This window comes from Neopsephotus bourkii, unplaced genomic scaffold, assembly GCF_033783945.1.
Source record: "Neopsephotus bourkii isolate Nb327-2 ecotype Australia unplaced genomic scaffold, CSIRO-AGI_Nbou_v1 NB_1768, whole genome shotgun sequence".
Taxonomy (NCBI): Eukaryota; Metazoa; Chordata; class Aves; order Psittaciformes; family Psittacidae; genus Neopsephotus; species Neopsephotus bourkii.
This window is the reverse complement of record NW_026902242.1, coordinates 2,016,677-2,032,228: the sequence shown is the minus strand read 5'-3', so window position 1 is coordinate 2,032,228 and position 15,552 is coordinate 2,016,677. Positions and strand designations below refer to the sequence as shown.

The following is a 15,552-nucleotide window of genomic DNA, read 5'->3' as shown; positions in this document are numbered from 1 at the left end:
TGCAGGCAGCTGCCACCCCAGGCATCTCCCCAAGGCTGGTGGTGGCCTTCTCCTCCTTGGTTCCCTGCATGTTTCTGCAGGAGCACCCACAGCTGGACTCAGAGTGCATCACTGCCAATAGCAGAAGCTCCTGGGTCTAGTCTAAGGAGCCTAAAATACACCTGAGAAAATCAAATGTATGGGAGGGGTCCTTCATCTGCCCCCTTTTCAAGCCCTGTCATGTCCCTGCAAGGATTAAAGTTCTGCCATTAGGTACCAGCGTTTGCTTCACTGTTGGATTTCCCTCCCATCTCTGCAAAGGACCCTGAAAAGGAGGAGAGGCTGCTCTGGTAGCAAGGCTTTGCTACGGTTAAGTTCTCATCCCAACCCTTGCTGAACCAACACAGGTGAATTCAAGCCTCTAATTCCATACCAGGTCTCCAAGGTTTGCAAACACAAGCCCTTTTTCTCAGAACCTCCCTGAGGAGATCATTGCCAGTTCCCTGTGGGTTCCTCCCTCCACTTGGATTTTCATCTTTTGGTGCAAAAAAAGACATCTGCACATGAGACCCAAGAACCAGGGAGTGATTTTACATCAAGTGTTTGGTTACATGCAGTGAAATGTGTGCAAGTCTGACATCTCAACAAAGACACGCTGCAGAGTGGTGGCATTGAGTGGTCATGCAACAATAATAGGAACTGCTCTGGGACCAGTTCAGCCACCTCACTCTTCTCATAAAATCTGAACTTTTCACAAAGCACCAATTTTGCTGCAGTTTGCACTCTGGTTGTGCAAACACAGCGTGTCCTCGTGGGACAACATGCATGCAATGGGACTTCATCATGCAAAGCAGATGGCAGGGCATGGTCATGTCAAGGAACAAATGCAAACCAAGTCTATGCTACTGGTGATCTTGTATTGGACACAAGTGGATGCATGCTATGAAATGGTCTAGGTGAAATAATGGATTTGCTTTGGTTTGTGGTAAGTGAGGGGTTTGGGTGTTACCTGACAGTAATCTTTTCTCAAGAGGTGGCTGCTGCATGGTTTTCTCTGCTGCTGTTGGAGGAAAAAGTGCATGGGTTTGGATGTTAAAGATGTTTTCTCTCTGACCTGAATATCATTTGACAATATGATCAAATACAAAAGGATTCATCCCCATGTGGTACTTACATGGTTTTAAGCATTTGCTAATGCACTCAGCTTCGGCCTCAAATCTATTTGCATTACCACCGCAGCCACCATACCAACCCTGGCTGCAGATCTTGTTTTTGTAGTCAAAGAACCACACAATCTGATAGTCCTTGCACTGCATGCCCATGTCAAAGTCCAGCAAGCAAGGGTCTGGCCAATCTGCATGTCAAAAGGTGCAAAGGGTGAGTGACTCTCAGAGGGTTAAAAGCTGAAAAAGCAAAGAGATTGAAAAGAACAAAAGCCTGGTACAGGACTGGTGGCATTTTCTTCCTGTGATTCCTCTTGCTGAGTTCAAACCTTCCCTAGCCTCTAGCTTTTGTCTCCCCACTCTTGACTTCCTCTGGCATCCACGTCTGAAGTACATGGACCAAGGTGTTGGGAGCCCCTTACTGCCTGCTGGTGCACATGGGATCAGCCCCTCACACAACTCCTCCCACATATTTTCAAAGCCGTTTGTCTTGGCAGTAACTCTGAATCCATAAGTATGTTTAGTTTATCTCTCAAGGCAAAACCGCACCTGGGACACTTAAAGGCTTGATGAGGATTTAAACATAAATTCCTTTCCTGTCCAGAAATTATTATTTAGGCCCAAATTCCAGAGTTTTTATTAGCAGAGATAGGCCACCCATACGAGCAGCTGCTTTGCCTATATAAGGAGGGTGGATTTTGGGACATCCTCCAAGGTCTACCAGAAGATTTATGCCCGAGTCTCTCCTGTTGCACAGAGGAATCGAGAAGACTCAGCTGAACAACCCATCCCAAACCCCAGCCCTGTTCAATGTCTTTAGCTTGTTGAAAAGCTTCACATTAGTATTCCCTGGGAATACATCCTCCAGGTTGATGACTGCCAGAAATCCTCAGACAGAGACTTTGCTGCAAGTGGGTCAACAGGAGAAGCTGAGATTGAGAGGCCTGCATCGAAGTACAGACTGAGCACAGAGCGCATCCATTTTTCTTCAGGCAGACCTAAACACACCTTGTTTGCAAAGGACTGGCACACAAGGGGTTAAAGCCATGGGAATGCATGTCACCTGGTGGGACAAGCCAGGTGAAGGCTTCCCAGGGAATATCAGTGTCAGGGAGAGGGACCAAACCAATGGGAACATAAGGGAAAGGCAGGATGATGGGACATGCACTGAGGCAGAAATGAGAGAGTTCCTGCTGAGCACAAGCCCTCAAACCCTCTGCTGTAGCAAGCTCCAGCGGTAGCATGGGTCAGACATGAGGTCCATGCTCATCCTTTTCATCATGAGCAGCCATACCCCAAACAGCAGCTTTGCAGCTCTTGCTGGGTGAATGCATTAAGCAGCAGCATTTCCCTGAGCTCTCATATCACCTCAGGGAAAAAATGAGCTACAGTGCAAGTGCAATGCTTAAAGAAAAACTTAAGAATGATGATTCAGGGATGAGTTTTGGATGCCAGATCTGTAGCTGGTGCCTGCAACAGGGCTGTGCTGCTTCATGAAGGCTGAGAGCCCTTCCAGAGCCTTGGAAGAAGGGCTGCAGTCTGCCACTGGCACAGTGAATGTAATGCTAACATAAGATGTCAATAAAAGCAGTGAGATGACATATTAACATGTACAGTGATTATGGGTTGTTAACATAGGTTGACAGGATTAACAACACAGTGGGAACTGACATCTTGCTCATTTGGCAGTTTACTAGATAATGGCACTATCTTACCACTTAGTAAGGTGGTGTTTCCTCTTACCATTAGTGGCAGAGAAAGAGAAGATGGGCAGAGGGGTGAAACTGGAGGGTTTACCTCTGGTTAGCCACATTTATGCAGATGTTTGACACTACCTCCCCTGTGATCCCTGCCTCTGGTCACACCCTTGTTGGGAGCTGTGTGTTACACCAAGGTGCCAAGACCTATTTTTCATCCCAAGTGGGGAGAGAGGGATCAAGTATCAGGGGATATTCTGCATCCACACATGCTGGGGAGGCCATGGAGCACAGCTTGGCCCTGCAGAGTAGACAGCAATTGGGCCATGGCTCATCTCCCATCCCTGTGATGGAAACAGGATGCAGTTTGCATCCCTCATGAAGCTCAAAGCAACTTCAAGGGGCTCTGGATCCAGCATGGGCCAGAGACCTGAATACAGGGCTCAGACCTGCATGGGCAGGAATGTCATCTCTGTTGTGATCTGTTGGCTCTGGGTTTAGAAGCAGGCAAGGGGAAGATGAGTGCAAGTGTCCAGGTTCTCAGTGGAGTCCTGGCAGAGCCCCCCCAAGCCCAGTGCTCCCACTATTGCCCATACTCACAACTCTCAGGACCTTCCAGTGGCTCTGTGTTGAGCATCATGTTGGCCACAGACACCTTTGGCTGTGCTGGGGTCTCTGTGGGGCAGAAGCAGATGGGTCAGCCAAGGAGAAGGGGATCTGTGGCAGTGCCCTCAGCACAGCCATAACCAAACCCACTAGCCCCAGCTCCAGCACAGGGCACACACAGGCTGCAGGAGTCAGGTCTGGAGCTGTTCACCTCAGCACATACAGTTCAGAGATGTTTATTAGAGGCAATTGGCTTGATGACCCCAGCCAGCAGCTCTGCTGTGCAGCTGGGCTCATCCTTGGGGGTGACTGCAAAGAAGCATCCTCAGGGCTCCCACTCACACTCTGCAGCATGTGGCTGCAGAGGGGCTTTGAAAGAGCTGGACACAGCCTCTCTGTAGCTAGTTTAGCTTTGCTCCTCTGGCCTTAGAGATGGCAGAAAATGGTGGCGTTCTCTAAGGGAGCAAATAGTCCGTGATGGACCTTCTCTTGTCCCCCTGCAGCTCTCAAGGACTGTCCATTCACTGCATGCCTCCCAGACTCCTCCCATCATGGCCTCACATCCTTCTAGGAACTATGCTGTTGAGGAGTGTCACCTGTGATGGAAAGGAGAACATGGTTCATACTGCACCATGTTCTGCACAGCTGCAGACTGTTGTATCCTCAGGAAAACCTGTAGCTTATTTTCCGTGGGGTGGGAAGGGGCTGCAGCCATAGGAGGGGGTGGGTTTGCCTTTTTCTGGTGAGAATATGGGGGTGGGGGTGGCAGTCCTACCCAGCATTTAAGTCACAGCTGATAGACAAATAGAATGTCACCATTGCCTACCCCATTTGCTCTTGCTCTAGATTTACTCTGTGGGAATGCAGCTTCCCTGGGCATTGGGAGCTCCAGCTCAGCACATGAAAAGGTTACTTCCACACACACTGATGTCTTTTCTCAACATTTTTGTGGGCATGTTTATTGCTCTTGAAGGTAAGAGACTTCAGACCTGATCCAAACCCACTGAAGCTAATGGAAAGGCTCTTCACGGGTGCTGAAACTGGCTCTGAGATGCCAGCACTGGCAGGACCAGTGCAAACTTCTCCACAGCACCAAGCCAAGCCATGTTTATGCCAAACCAGAGTAAAAAAACCCCAACCAAAAAACTTGGCTGTGTCTTAGACAGCAGCTTTTGGCCATGCCAAAGTGTTTGGTGAGGTTTACATGTGATCTGGACACATACAGCTTGAGTACCCAAAAGACTAAACTCTCTATTTAATCTCTTATTTGTCTTTTTGGGTTGATTTTTTTTTAATAATATCATATGTGAAGTAGATGGGTGTCTACAGAAATGGTGATTGGAAAGGAAGCTTTGCTTGCTTATTGAGCAGTCAGGCTGGACTGGATTTTGTTTGTGTTAACCCACTTTGACTCTTGCTATTACTTACAGCAGTGCCACCTGGACCCCACCAAGATCCAATCTGCAAAGCCTCCTGCACACATAACAAGACAAACCCCGCTCTCAGACCAGCTTTACTTCTCCCACAAGCTGTGTTGGTTTAACACCACTGAAGCGTCAACTCGCATGTTGTAAAGCAGCACATTCGCTGCATTTCATAACCAGCTCCGGCTGCTGGTCTGGGGGATGCAGGACCTGCAGTGACACAGCTGAGCATTGCCATGGCTGTGATTGTTGGTCCCAACCAATTGCCCATCACTTACGTGGGGACTTTCCCATTTTTTTGTGCCCATTTAATGAAAACACCGATGTTGTGTGTTTTCCTCAGGACGTACTCACTTGTGCTGAACGTCCCTGTGTACGTCACTTTGGGTTGGGATTTCTGGTAGCCAATAACGACGACAACGTATTTCTGTCCACTCTTGAGGCCGTGGATGATATGCTCAGTGCCCGTCAGGTTTTGGTTCTGCACCAGCGAGTGGTCATGCGCAGCACTGATGGAGATCTCAAACGTGTAGGCATTGTGTGGCTCCGGGCTGGCCCAGCGCAGCCTGGCACTGGTCTCAGTGACATCGGTGATCTGGATGTCGTGGCTCTTTGCTGCAAAGCAAGATCAGGAGAAACATTAAGCAAGGACTTGAAGAGGAAAGATCTCAGGGGAGAGGTGCCTCAGTGCTGCAAGTTCTCCTTCCCAGTCCACAGCAAATAAACCCGTCTACAGGCAGTTGTGGTGTATGCAAACCAGGTTCTGACTTTGTCTCAGATGTCCAACCCAACAAAGTTGACTGCTTTTATTTATTGCTTTCCGTTTATTATTTACATGGGGACATGCATTTACTGACTGTTTAAATGTCCCTGTGCTATGGCACACGTTCTTTGTTTCTTGTCCAGCCAGTGCAGATCTGCCTGCACCCCCTTGCAAAAACACATGGGAAAACCACTTTACATGAGCTTGCTCACATGAAAGATTTTTAGCATTCCCAGATAGGTCTCCACACTGTTTCAGTGATGAACTAACTGAACTATTTATATTAGCTGTCAGAAAATTAAAAAAATACCATGGTATGAACCACCATAAACAGCAAAATTTAGCCAAGGGGTAATGGTACAAGGAAAATATAGAAAGCAATAGGATGTACTAGACAGAGAAGTGGTCTGTCACTGTACTACTTAGCTTAGCAACAGGTGATGGATTGTCCCATAACTCAAAGAATGGTTTGGGTTGGAAAGGCTCCTACCCCCCTGCCACAGTCAGGGACACCTTCCCATAGACCAGGTTGCTCAGGTTCTGTCCAACCTGGCCTTGAACACTGTCAGATTTAGATGTCCTGCTTGTGTTTTGCTAAGAGGCAGAATGTCTCCCACCTGGTTTTGCACACCACAAGTTGACAAAGCCTTAACCCCCCAACAAAGAGCAGATTTCCAGGTTTGCACCTAAAGTAGGAAATCTGGCCTCTCAGTGACATATCCCATAGGAATAATCCCCAGAGAGGAAGAGAAGCCACAACCCACCGTGGTACAGACCAGTCAGGGGAGAGCCTTCCACGTACCTTGTCTTCTCCTGCCTCCTGACACACCCAATGTGGAGTTGGCAGCGGCACGGCCAGCGACTTTGGCATGGGCAGTGGTGCTTGCCTGGACCACAGTGGTGGTGGCATTCACCTGGACCACAGTGCTGGCCGGGGTCATATCAGTGGCTCTGCTCTGGGCTGTGGTGCTGGCAGTGGTGGTTCTAGTGCGGGTACTGGTGCCTGCAGCAGGCTTGATGGTCACACCAACCGTGGTGCTGCTGGCACTGGGGGTCCGGCTCATGGTCACATTAGGTGCCACATACCTGTGAAAGCACAAGCAGCTGCTATGGCTTTTTTACCCTCCCTGTTTAAGCAGAATTTTGGGACTGGAGAGGATCTGACATAGAAACGATTAGCAAGAACAGACCCACCACCCCCTTACCCCTGAGGTCAATAGTCTATGTCAGCTTTAGATGTGCCCACAGCCAAGCAATGAAAAGTGACTATCACTTGGGGCACAAGTTGTCTATACATCAACTGGACACACGTAAGAGTGAATTCAGTAGATCTGTAGCATGCCCGATTTCCAGGGGCTTGACCTCCTAAAACCAGGAGAGCTCTGTGCCAGCAATGAATGAATTTCGGTGAGATGAGCTTTCTCTTCTGTTTAGAAACTATTCTATGATGGATCCTGTATATCAGGTAGTCCAGAGCAGTCCAGCCTTTGATAATATTTCATTGAGTGAAAAATCCCTAAATAATAGTAATTCCTGGAATTCCTGACCTATGTGATGACAGTAGCATATACCTCCTTCATATCCTCTATACTACATATCTAAATATAGAATTTAGCCCAAACTTAAAATGATATGTGTACTTGTCTACCTTTCTCTACCTACTCCCCCAGACAGGCGTTAGGAAAGCTCATTCTCTAGCAGACAAATCACTGCTTACACTGCTCTCTGCCCAGTGTGCCCAGGACTCTGACTCTTGGCTTGCTGGTCATTCTGGAGCCACTCACACTGTTTCCTCAGCTCTGGAGAGAGGTAGAAAGCAAAGTTGCCTAGAGACAGAGAGAGGATGTCATTAAACACCGATGTTGAACGTAGTGGTTACCTACCAAACCACATTACATCTATTTCTCCATTTATTTATTTCTAAAGGAAACAACTCTTCTCTTCTTGCTTGCTCTGATAACAGCTATGGAATATGTTTGGTGTAGCTACTGAAGCACCCTGGCCTGGGAAGCCAGTTATTATAACAATAAGAATTCCTATTCCAATTTACAAACATGAGAGCAGTAACTATAAGATACCAGAGGGTGTATGCGTGTCACATGTGAACACTTGGTTACAACCAGGCACTTCTAACTACACGCTTAACATCAGAATTTTCCAGCATCCCTGTAAGCAGTAAATGGAAAAAGCAAACTGAGAAAACATAAACATTTATTCCAGGGAAAGATGTGTTCAGGCTTCCTTCTTATTTAGTGCAAGACATTCCTGAATCAGTGGGTTATTACTCCAGTAGACTGGTTTTCAGGGCTTTTTTGATAAGACTAGCTTTCTTAATAAAGGCCCAAGTCTTGTCCTTGCTGGCCCGGTCTATATAAGATCTCCAGCAGTTGGCTGTAGCTGGAGATCCAACCCAGGCTTTGTAGCTAAGCCAAGATGGAAGTTTTCTAGGCACAGTCCCGAACACAGCAGCGTTGTTAGTCCCTGAGCAAAGAATTCTGTTCATCTGGTCCTTAAATCTGCATAGAGCAACTCCAGATTTCAGCCTGAGCCATTCAGGTGTCTGCTAGACATGATACTTATGCTGAAGTTGGGAAGAAAGATTTGCTGGGTGTTCAGGGAGTGCAGGGGGAGTGCTGGCAGGCTGCAGAGGACCAAGAGCCCCAGCAGGACCAGACGAACAGGACATGTTGAAAATGTGACTGGCAAGCCAGACAGGATTAAGTCAAACAAGACAGAACTGCACACGCTACTTGGCAGGCCAGCAGAATGCACAGGATGGGCTAGGAAGTCAACAGTGAACAAAACCCAGACATACTCAACTAAGCAGACCTATGAGCAGCAACAAACAGACCAGACAGTACAGAACATATAAAAAGAGACTTAACTTCATGGGACCCACTGCCCAAAGAGGTGGTCAGGCCAGAGCCCACACAACCAGGCAGGTAGACCAAACCTGGCAGATTAACCCCTATGAAATCACATGTTGCCCCTTCCATAACACTTTGGCTGCAGGATGTGATACTTACTTCTAATGAAAGAAGGTAGCAGTCTCCCAAAGCGCAGTAAGGGCTCCTCATGAAGCTCTCCTGGTTTATCGACCAATTTGAAGAACACATCATTTGGCTCACTAGCTAGGCTATAGACATTCTTAACATCCACCTTCCTGCCAATGCCCAAGACAACAAAGAAGTACCCTTTGCATTTTGCACTGGTAACAACCTTCTGCAGGTACTCAAGCTCTTGTTCATTCACTTTTCCAGTCATCATCAGAACTATGACTTTCATATCCCGAGGGTTTGGTGCACTTTCAAAAACATGAGCCACTGTGTGTTCAATTGCACTTCCTATAGCCCTTGTGCCATGGAGCTGGGTCATTTGGTTGTGCAGGTAATTGATGATCTTCTCTTTGGACCCATAATCAGTCAGTGAAAACTCAGTTTTTACGGGTGGGAAGCTTGAGTTGGTTTCATGTTCATAAGGAGCTTGCTGGAGAACTGCCACTCTTGCATGGTGCTGAGATATTTTTGGCTCAGAGCTGATTTCCAGGTTACTTACAAGGTGGGAAATGTACTTCTTCATCTCATTGAACTGCAGAGGGGTGGTGGACTCTGAGCTATCCATGATGAAAGCTATGTCGGTGTCTATATCTGTTGGAGCTGCCCTTCTGTCTCTAAATACAGGTCTCTGATTACCACAGATGGGATCAGGGTCACACACATCTAGGGAAGAAAAATAACAGGTTTAACCTGGAGGAACTGAAGATAACCCTCCTGTCATTGTAAAGATCTTGTATCATATGAAATGCTACCACGCCTTGACCATTCACTGGTCCATTACTTGACACCAAAGTCATTTTATCCCAAAACACACTTAAGTATGCATTTACTATTTTTACATGCTCCTTTGTCCAAAGGGATCCCTGTAGTACTCTGTCATAAATGGCAGAAGGCCATATTCTATAGCATTTAGCTATTGCTATTTGTGCTGTAAAACTAGGAATCACCAAAAGAAAGGAGCTTCTCTTCACACAGAGGAGAATGCCCAGCAAGCCTCATTCACAATGCCAGTGCTTCCTGCTCAGCCTAAGAATAAGAATCCCTTGTCTTCAGCATCAAAAGAGCTGACTCCCAACTGGGCTTCCCTTCGGCACCACTGACAACCGACTGCTGCGTGACCAGAAGGATTTGGCACTGTCTAAAGGAGAAATTGGATGCTTTACCCAGACAAATGTGACAAGTCAAGAGCCTCTGGATAGTTTCATTCAGCTGACTGCCACTGGTAGGCAGAACAATTGCATGTCCAACTGCTGTGTTGTTGATCTGGTTAGATGCAAACAGAAAAACATGGTGTTAGTAATGATGCCTTCTGTTGTTTTCAGCTCGGAGCAGGGGAGGGCAATCCAAAACTCTAAGAGATTCTCTACTCAGCATGCTTCTTTTGGTGGATCCCATTTGGAAGACTGTAATGCCTCCTCACAGTTAGTGAGAATAGTTTGGAAACATAAAACTCCAAGGGTCAAGCACTTGAACCAGTGCTCAGCATGCTCATATTTTAAAACTCAGTGCATCCACTCTCCCTCTGCCAGCAAAGCTAATGTACTTCCCACCCTCTGCCTTTCTGTCAGACCTTTATTACTATGGGGACTGTCTTTACTTCTGTTTCACACCACACCTGGCTTGCTGGACTCATGATCTGGGAAACTAATGATCATCACAGCCTCAGTAGCCTTTCACAGCATGTGCTGTGGTTTGAATTTCCCTCCTAACAGAGTTAAAACCATAGAATGGTTTGTGTTGGAAGGGACCTTAAAGCTCATCCAGTTCCAACCCCCCTGCCATGGGCAGGGACGCCTTCCACTAGAGCAGGTTGGTCCAAGCCCCTGTGTCCAACCTGGCCTTGAACACTGCCAGGGATGGGGCAGCCACAGCCTCTCTGGGCACCCTGTGCCAGCTCCTCAGCACCCTCATAGGGAAGAACTTCTTGCTGGGTGAGTTTGCTCAGCAACACGTTCTCAGCACAAAGCACCTGAAAAGACTGCAGAAGCAACCCACTGCCTGTAGAAGCAAACACTCTCAAGGTCCCCAGCAAATCAGACTGAGCTCATAAGCCAGAAATGAAAAAGAAAGGTGCATGACCCCCAACCTCCAGAGCTCTGGTGAGAACCGGGTCCTGTCTGCTGGTTAGGAACACTGGCATGACCCCGGCATCGTAGAGTTTGAGCACAGCATCGTTGAGCTGCGAGGAGGCTCTTGTATCCCCGTTGCTGAAGAAGACAGCCACCTTCCTCATGAGGAAGCCGCTTCGGGCACGTTTGAATGTATTCCTGGCCACGAAGGACATGGCGGTCTCCAGGCTGCGCGGCTTCGTGGTCAGGGTCGCCTGGAAGTTTTGGATCTGTTGGAGGAGGCTTGATTTCTTCCTGGCATCAGCAAAGCGGATCTCGGTGGTGACCTCATTGTTGTAGGTGACCAGAGCCACCCGGGCACCTCGAGGACAGTTGCTTTCAGCAATGGTTAAGTTGTTGACCACTCTGAGCACGGTTTGCTTCATCCTGTTGAAAACCTCCCTCACGACACCCGAGGAGGTGTCGATAGCAAAGGCCAGCTCGGTTGGGAAGACAGGGCACTCCTTGGGACCTGCCAGAAATGTGTGTTGGGAACAAACAGTGCCCCAGATAGCTGGCAGGGTGCAAGGACGGTGTCCTCAGCAGGGATAAACCATTCATACCACATACGTGGAGAGAGCAATTGTGGCACACAGTCACACTGGGATTGAAGATGACTTACCATAGCAGCAAGCTGTGGGAAAGGTAAGGAAGGAAAGGAGTTTGGTCAGTGCCATTTGTGTAACATGACAGGCACACAAGGGTAGAGACGGGGATTTAGCAAAGCACTGATGTACTCACGGCATTTGTCTTTGATGTTCCGCACAAGCGCACATTGCTTTAGAAAATAAAATGAAAGAGGGAGAGAAAAGGAGAAAAAAAGAGACCTGTGACACAGCCAACAAAAGAATATTTCAGTACAATAAGGAACTTATGCCACACTTACGTCTCTGGATTCTCCTTTATCACCCTTAAGTCCCTGTTTAAATGAAATAAAGAGAAACTGAGTGCAATGTGTATTTTCAGGGGCCCCCTGTACCCAGCTGGAATAATTACTTAACAATGGCTCATGGAGAAGCTAAGAGAAAACCTGCTTGTTTTCAGGTGTTTCCTCACATGTTTCCCCATGTGAGGAGTAAACCTAGCTGAGGTCAAACCCAAATGGGACATTTACAATGCTCCAGGTTCATGCGCAAAGCAAGCCAAGTCACCTTGCCCTTTCAAGGGTGCTCTGTGCCAATCACATTTGGTCATAGACCACGTCCTGTGAGGGACGATAAATGACAAAGAGCTGAGAACTTCCTAGAAGGAGTATGAGGTGGCATATTTGCCATGGGGAAACCCCAGTTCCTGATAAGAGCCTGTCTATTGGGTTTTGCCTTCTGCAGTGCACTGCAATTTGAGGAGGGGTGAATATTTATCAGTTATAAAACAGCTAGTTAGGAATTTATACAGACACATCCATGACAAATAAAAGAGGAATTTGCCCAACTTGAAATCAGGAGATGGCAAAGGGCATGTTTTTCAACCCCTGACACCAACAGGGCCTACCACATTTCTCAGGGAAGCAACCAAGAACCTCTCAAAGTGGGAAGCGAGAGGCTCCTTCAGCAATGCAATGAACACTTACAGATGGTCCAGGGTATCCAATCTCTCCTTTCTGACCAGGTGACCCAGGTTCTCCTGAATTTCCCTAGAAAGAAAGAGCAGAGAAATCCCAGGAGCATGTGTCAACGCTTAGAAAAGATGTACACATCTTCCAGGCTGTCCATGCACAAGGGAAGGTGCCATGGTCCCACTTACTCTGCGGCCTCTGTTTCCTTTAGGGCCAGGGCCTCCAGCAACACCACGATCACCAGGTCCACCCTGGTCAGGGAGAAACACAAATGGTAGCTCTAAACCTGCACAGGACCACAGGTAATTGCTACATCACTTGGAGAATGAATGCACAGCTCATGATCTGCACCATACCTTGGGCCCTGGGTAGCCGATGAAGCCACGTTCTCCCTGAAACAACAGAAAGGTTTATTTGAATATGGTTTAGCAAATTAAGAGGGTTCTGCAGGGATATGTGTACCAGCTGCAGGGATTAAGTGATGAAGGAAAAAGGGAGCGAGACTGCAAATTCAGTGTGCAACTTCGTTCCACATATGATTAATACAAAGAAAGCAGCCACTCTTTTCAAGGTCTGGCTGCCCCTCCCGGGCTAATTTCAACTGTAGGAGAGCTGCCAGAGATGCTGGAGCATTGTTTTCCAAGTCCCACAGACAATTATGGGGATATCTGCCCAAAAGGTTCACAAACATTGTGCTTCCTCCTTGGAGAATCTGATCTATGTAGGCAAAACTACGACAAAGGCATAGGGGAAAGGTTTTAAGTATCTTGACTGACTTTTTTATCAGGGTACACACAGGTCTGATTTTTGTCCCTGTATGTATTTGACTTCACTTCTTGTCCCTGTATGTATTTGACTGCCCTTGCCCATCTGCACTGCAGACATGAGCTACTTCCTTGTCCATGATAACTCGTGTTGGGCACATGTGCATACACCTGTGGGCACACTGAGCATACACCTACCTTTCTGCCTTTAGGACCTGGGCCCCCAATTCCATCTCGTCCATCATCACCCTAAAATTGGAAAAACAAAGCTATTAATATGCATTGAATGAGAATCAAGACTCACAGATCCAGCACCATCAATACCCAATCAGAACCCATTTATGCCACAGACTTTGAGAAGTGCTTCTATAGATGAAATTATTGCAAGAAAAACAGCACAAAAAGGTGGGGCTGAAACTACAAATTTGAATTAAAATTGCTTAGTATATACATGATAACCCAGGTAGAAGTCAGCAATGAGGAGCAGGTTAGGAGGTCAGTCAAAACTAGGGGTGATCTCTGAGATGGGAAAAGTCACTTTTCAAATTAATACAATTTACCTCCTTGAAGATACTGCTGTTATAAACTCTGCTCACACCAGCTTAAGACATAAAGCTGGTTTCTCTTTCTCAGTTGAGCTATGTAGGATGCAAAGCCCATAGCAAGCTAAAACCTCTGCTGGAAAGGGCTGTGCCCCTTTTACCACAGGAAAAGGTTCAGCCCAGCATCCTTAAAGATGTGAGTTCATGGCCACACTTACCATCTCTCCTCGTGGGCCTTGCTGTCCATTTGCCCCTTTGGGTCCAGGGTTTCCAGGCTCACCCTGAAAACAGGAGCATCTGTTAGAGCATGTGCTGAAACTCCAGGCAACTCTAAGACCTTCCCACACCATCAGCACTGGTTTCCTTATACAGACCAGTCTGCAGTTGTCCTTGCAGAAGAAAGTCATGACTGGACCTACATAGGCAGTAATCCTACAGAACACTTGCTCTTTAGTGGGACGCCAGAGACCAGCCAGCTCCCACCACAGGATTGGGTTTGCTTTTCACCAACACTGGAAAAGGGAAGCTCCCAAGCTCTGGAGGTCTTGCCAGTGCAAAAGGACAGTGGAGCTGCCATGGAAATGAACCAGTGCGTGTGAGTGTGGAGAGGTAAAACATAAACCACATGGTTTCACCTACAGAAAGTCTGGAGAGATCCAGCACCCACCTTCCTATGTGGGCATCAGCTGAGAATTTGCCCTGAAAAATTACTTGGAAAGTTCAGTTACTCAATTACTTTTCCCACTCTGTTCAGTGAAAGAGAAGCCTAATGAAACAACCAGAGCACAGACCCTGCTCTACTCTGCACTGTGCAAGCCAGTGAAAATGAGCTAATTTTGCTTCAAGGGGTTCATCTGAAGTATATTTAAGATCACTCCTATCCAGAGGCTTTTCATCACCGTTTTAGCTGCTGATACCCAATACCCGTGAAGACAAACCTTTAATCCCAGGGGACCAATCCTGCCCCGCTCTCCTGGGCTTCCTGGAGGTCCACCACCAGCCTGGAATGGAGACAGGGAGAGGCATGTTGGCAATATGTCAGCAATACTGGGTGCCAGAAACTAGGGTATTGGGTGACCATAGAAGTCGTGTATTAACTAACAGGGCTGGTGCCTCTCAAAGCACCCTAGGAAGTTCAGAAGTCTAATTGGGAAGAGCTGAACAACCAGGTCAGTTCAGTGCAAGAGTTAACAGTGACTTACACTGTCCCTAGAGAACCTCCCTGGGAAAGGTGCAAACAGGAGGGGCAAAGTCCTGCTCAGGATGGGGAAATTCAGGATGTGCCTGGCCTTATGGCCTCAAGTCTTGCTGGAGTATGCAGCAGAAGGGAGAAATGAATGCATGGGTGGCCCCAGCAAGCACTCAAGATGGTTGTGCTCTGGCATCAGACATGTCCTGCAAGTCATTTCAGGCTTTAGTTAAGATCACAAACCATCATGGGCCAAACGATGAAGTCCTACCCCTTTGTGTTTGCTTTGAACTCTTCTGTAACTCTTGATCAAGAGCTCTTTAGCATAAGCTGAGAGAAGAATCATACTGGAAGAGTGTGTTATAAGAGAGTTAAACAGAGTTGGAAAACTAGTGGGTTCCTAAAGGGAATGGGAAGGCACGTTGGTGGCATCTTATTAGCTCAGTGAGATGTTCTTGCTGAGTATAGCTGGGTCAATGGCTGAGAAGCAGCAAAAGGGTTTACCCTGGGTCCAGGAACACCCTGTTCTCCTCTGATGCCTGGTGTGCCAAGCTGGCCAGGAGGACCCTGTGTGGGGAGAAAAGAGAGGCTGTGTCACATGGGCAGAAACACATCGGTGCTATCCCAGGTCGCAAGGGAAAGCAAATGTTACAGCACCAGAGAGACGGTTGTCAAACATGTCACAGCTTGGGTGGTATGAACAGGA

At 47.5% G+C, this 15,552-nt stretch overlaps 1 protein-coding gene across 16 annotated transcripts in view; it reads right to left on the bottom strand.

Annotated features, from left to right (window-relative positions):
- The window catches only part of LOC133225979 (collagen alpha-1(XI) chain), a 462,534-nt gene that overhangs the window by 414,956 nt on the left and 32,026 nt on the right, over positions 1 to 15,552 (bottom strand). For 8 of the 16 annotated variants that reach the window (XR_009729340.1, XR_009729341.1, XM_061378981.1 and 5 more), the window contains 5 exons: positions 15,351 to 15,413; positions 14,596 to 14,658; positions 13,876 to 13,938; positions 13,314 to 13,364; positions 12,708 to 12,743 (listed from right to left, as the gene is read on the bottom strand). Coding sequence is in view for 14 of the 16 variants with exons in the window: in XM_061378981.1 (XP_061234965.1) it covers positions 12,708 to 12,743; positions 13,314 to 13,364; positions 13,876 to 13,938; positions 14,596 to 14,658; positions 15,351 to 15,413 (276 nt within the window). In the remaining 2 variants the exon portion in view is untranslated. Of the gene's footprint in view, positions 1 to 988; positions 1,040 to 1,153; positions 1,383 to 3,439; positions 3,515 to 5,223; positions 5,485 to 6,434; positions 6,719 to 7,349; positions 7,459 to 8,658; positions 9,352 to 9,851; positions 9,952 to 10,774; positions 11,269 to 11,525; positions 11,575 to 11,682; positions 11,716 to 12,366; positions 12,430 to 12,539; positions 12,603 to 12,707; positions 12,744 to 13,313; positions 13,365 to 13,875; positions 13,939 to 14,595; positions 14,659 to 15,350; positions 15,414 to 15,552 lie in introns of those variants that run through there. The other 8 variants (XM_061378989.1, XM_061379002.1, XM_061379003.1 and 5 more) reach the window with 5 other exon arrangements.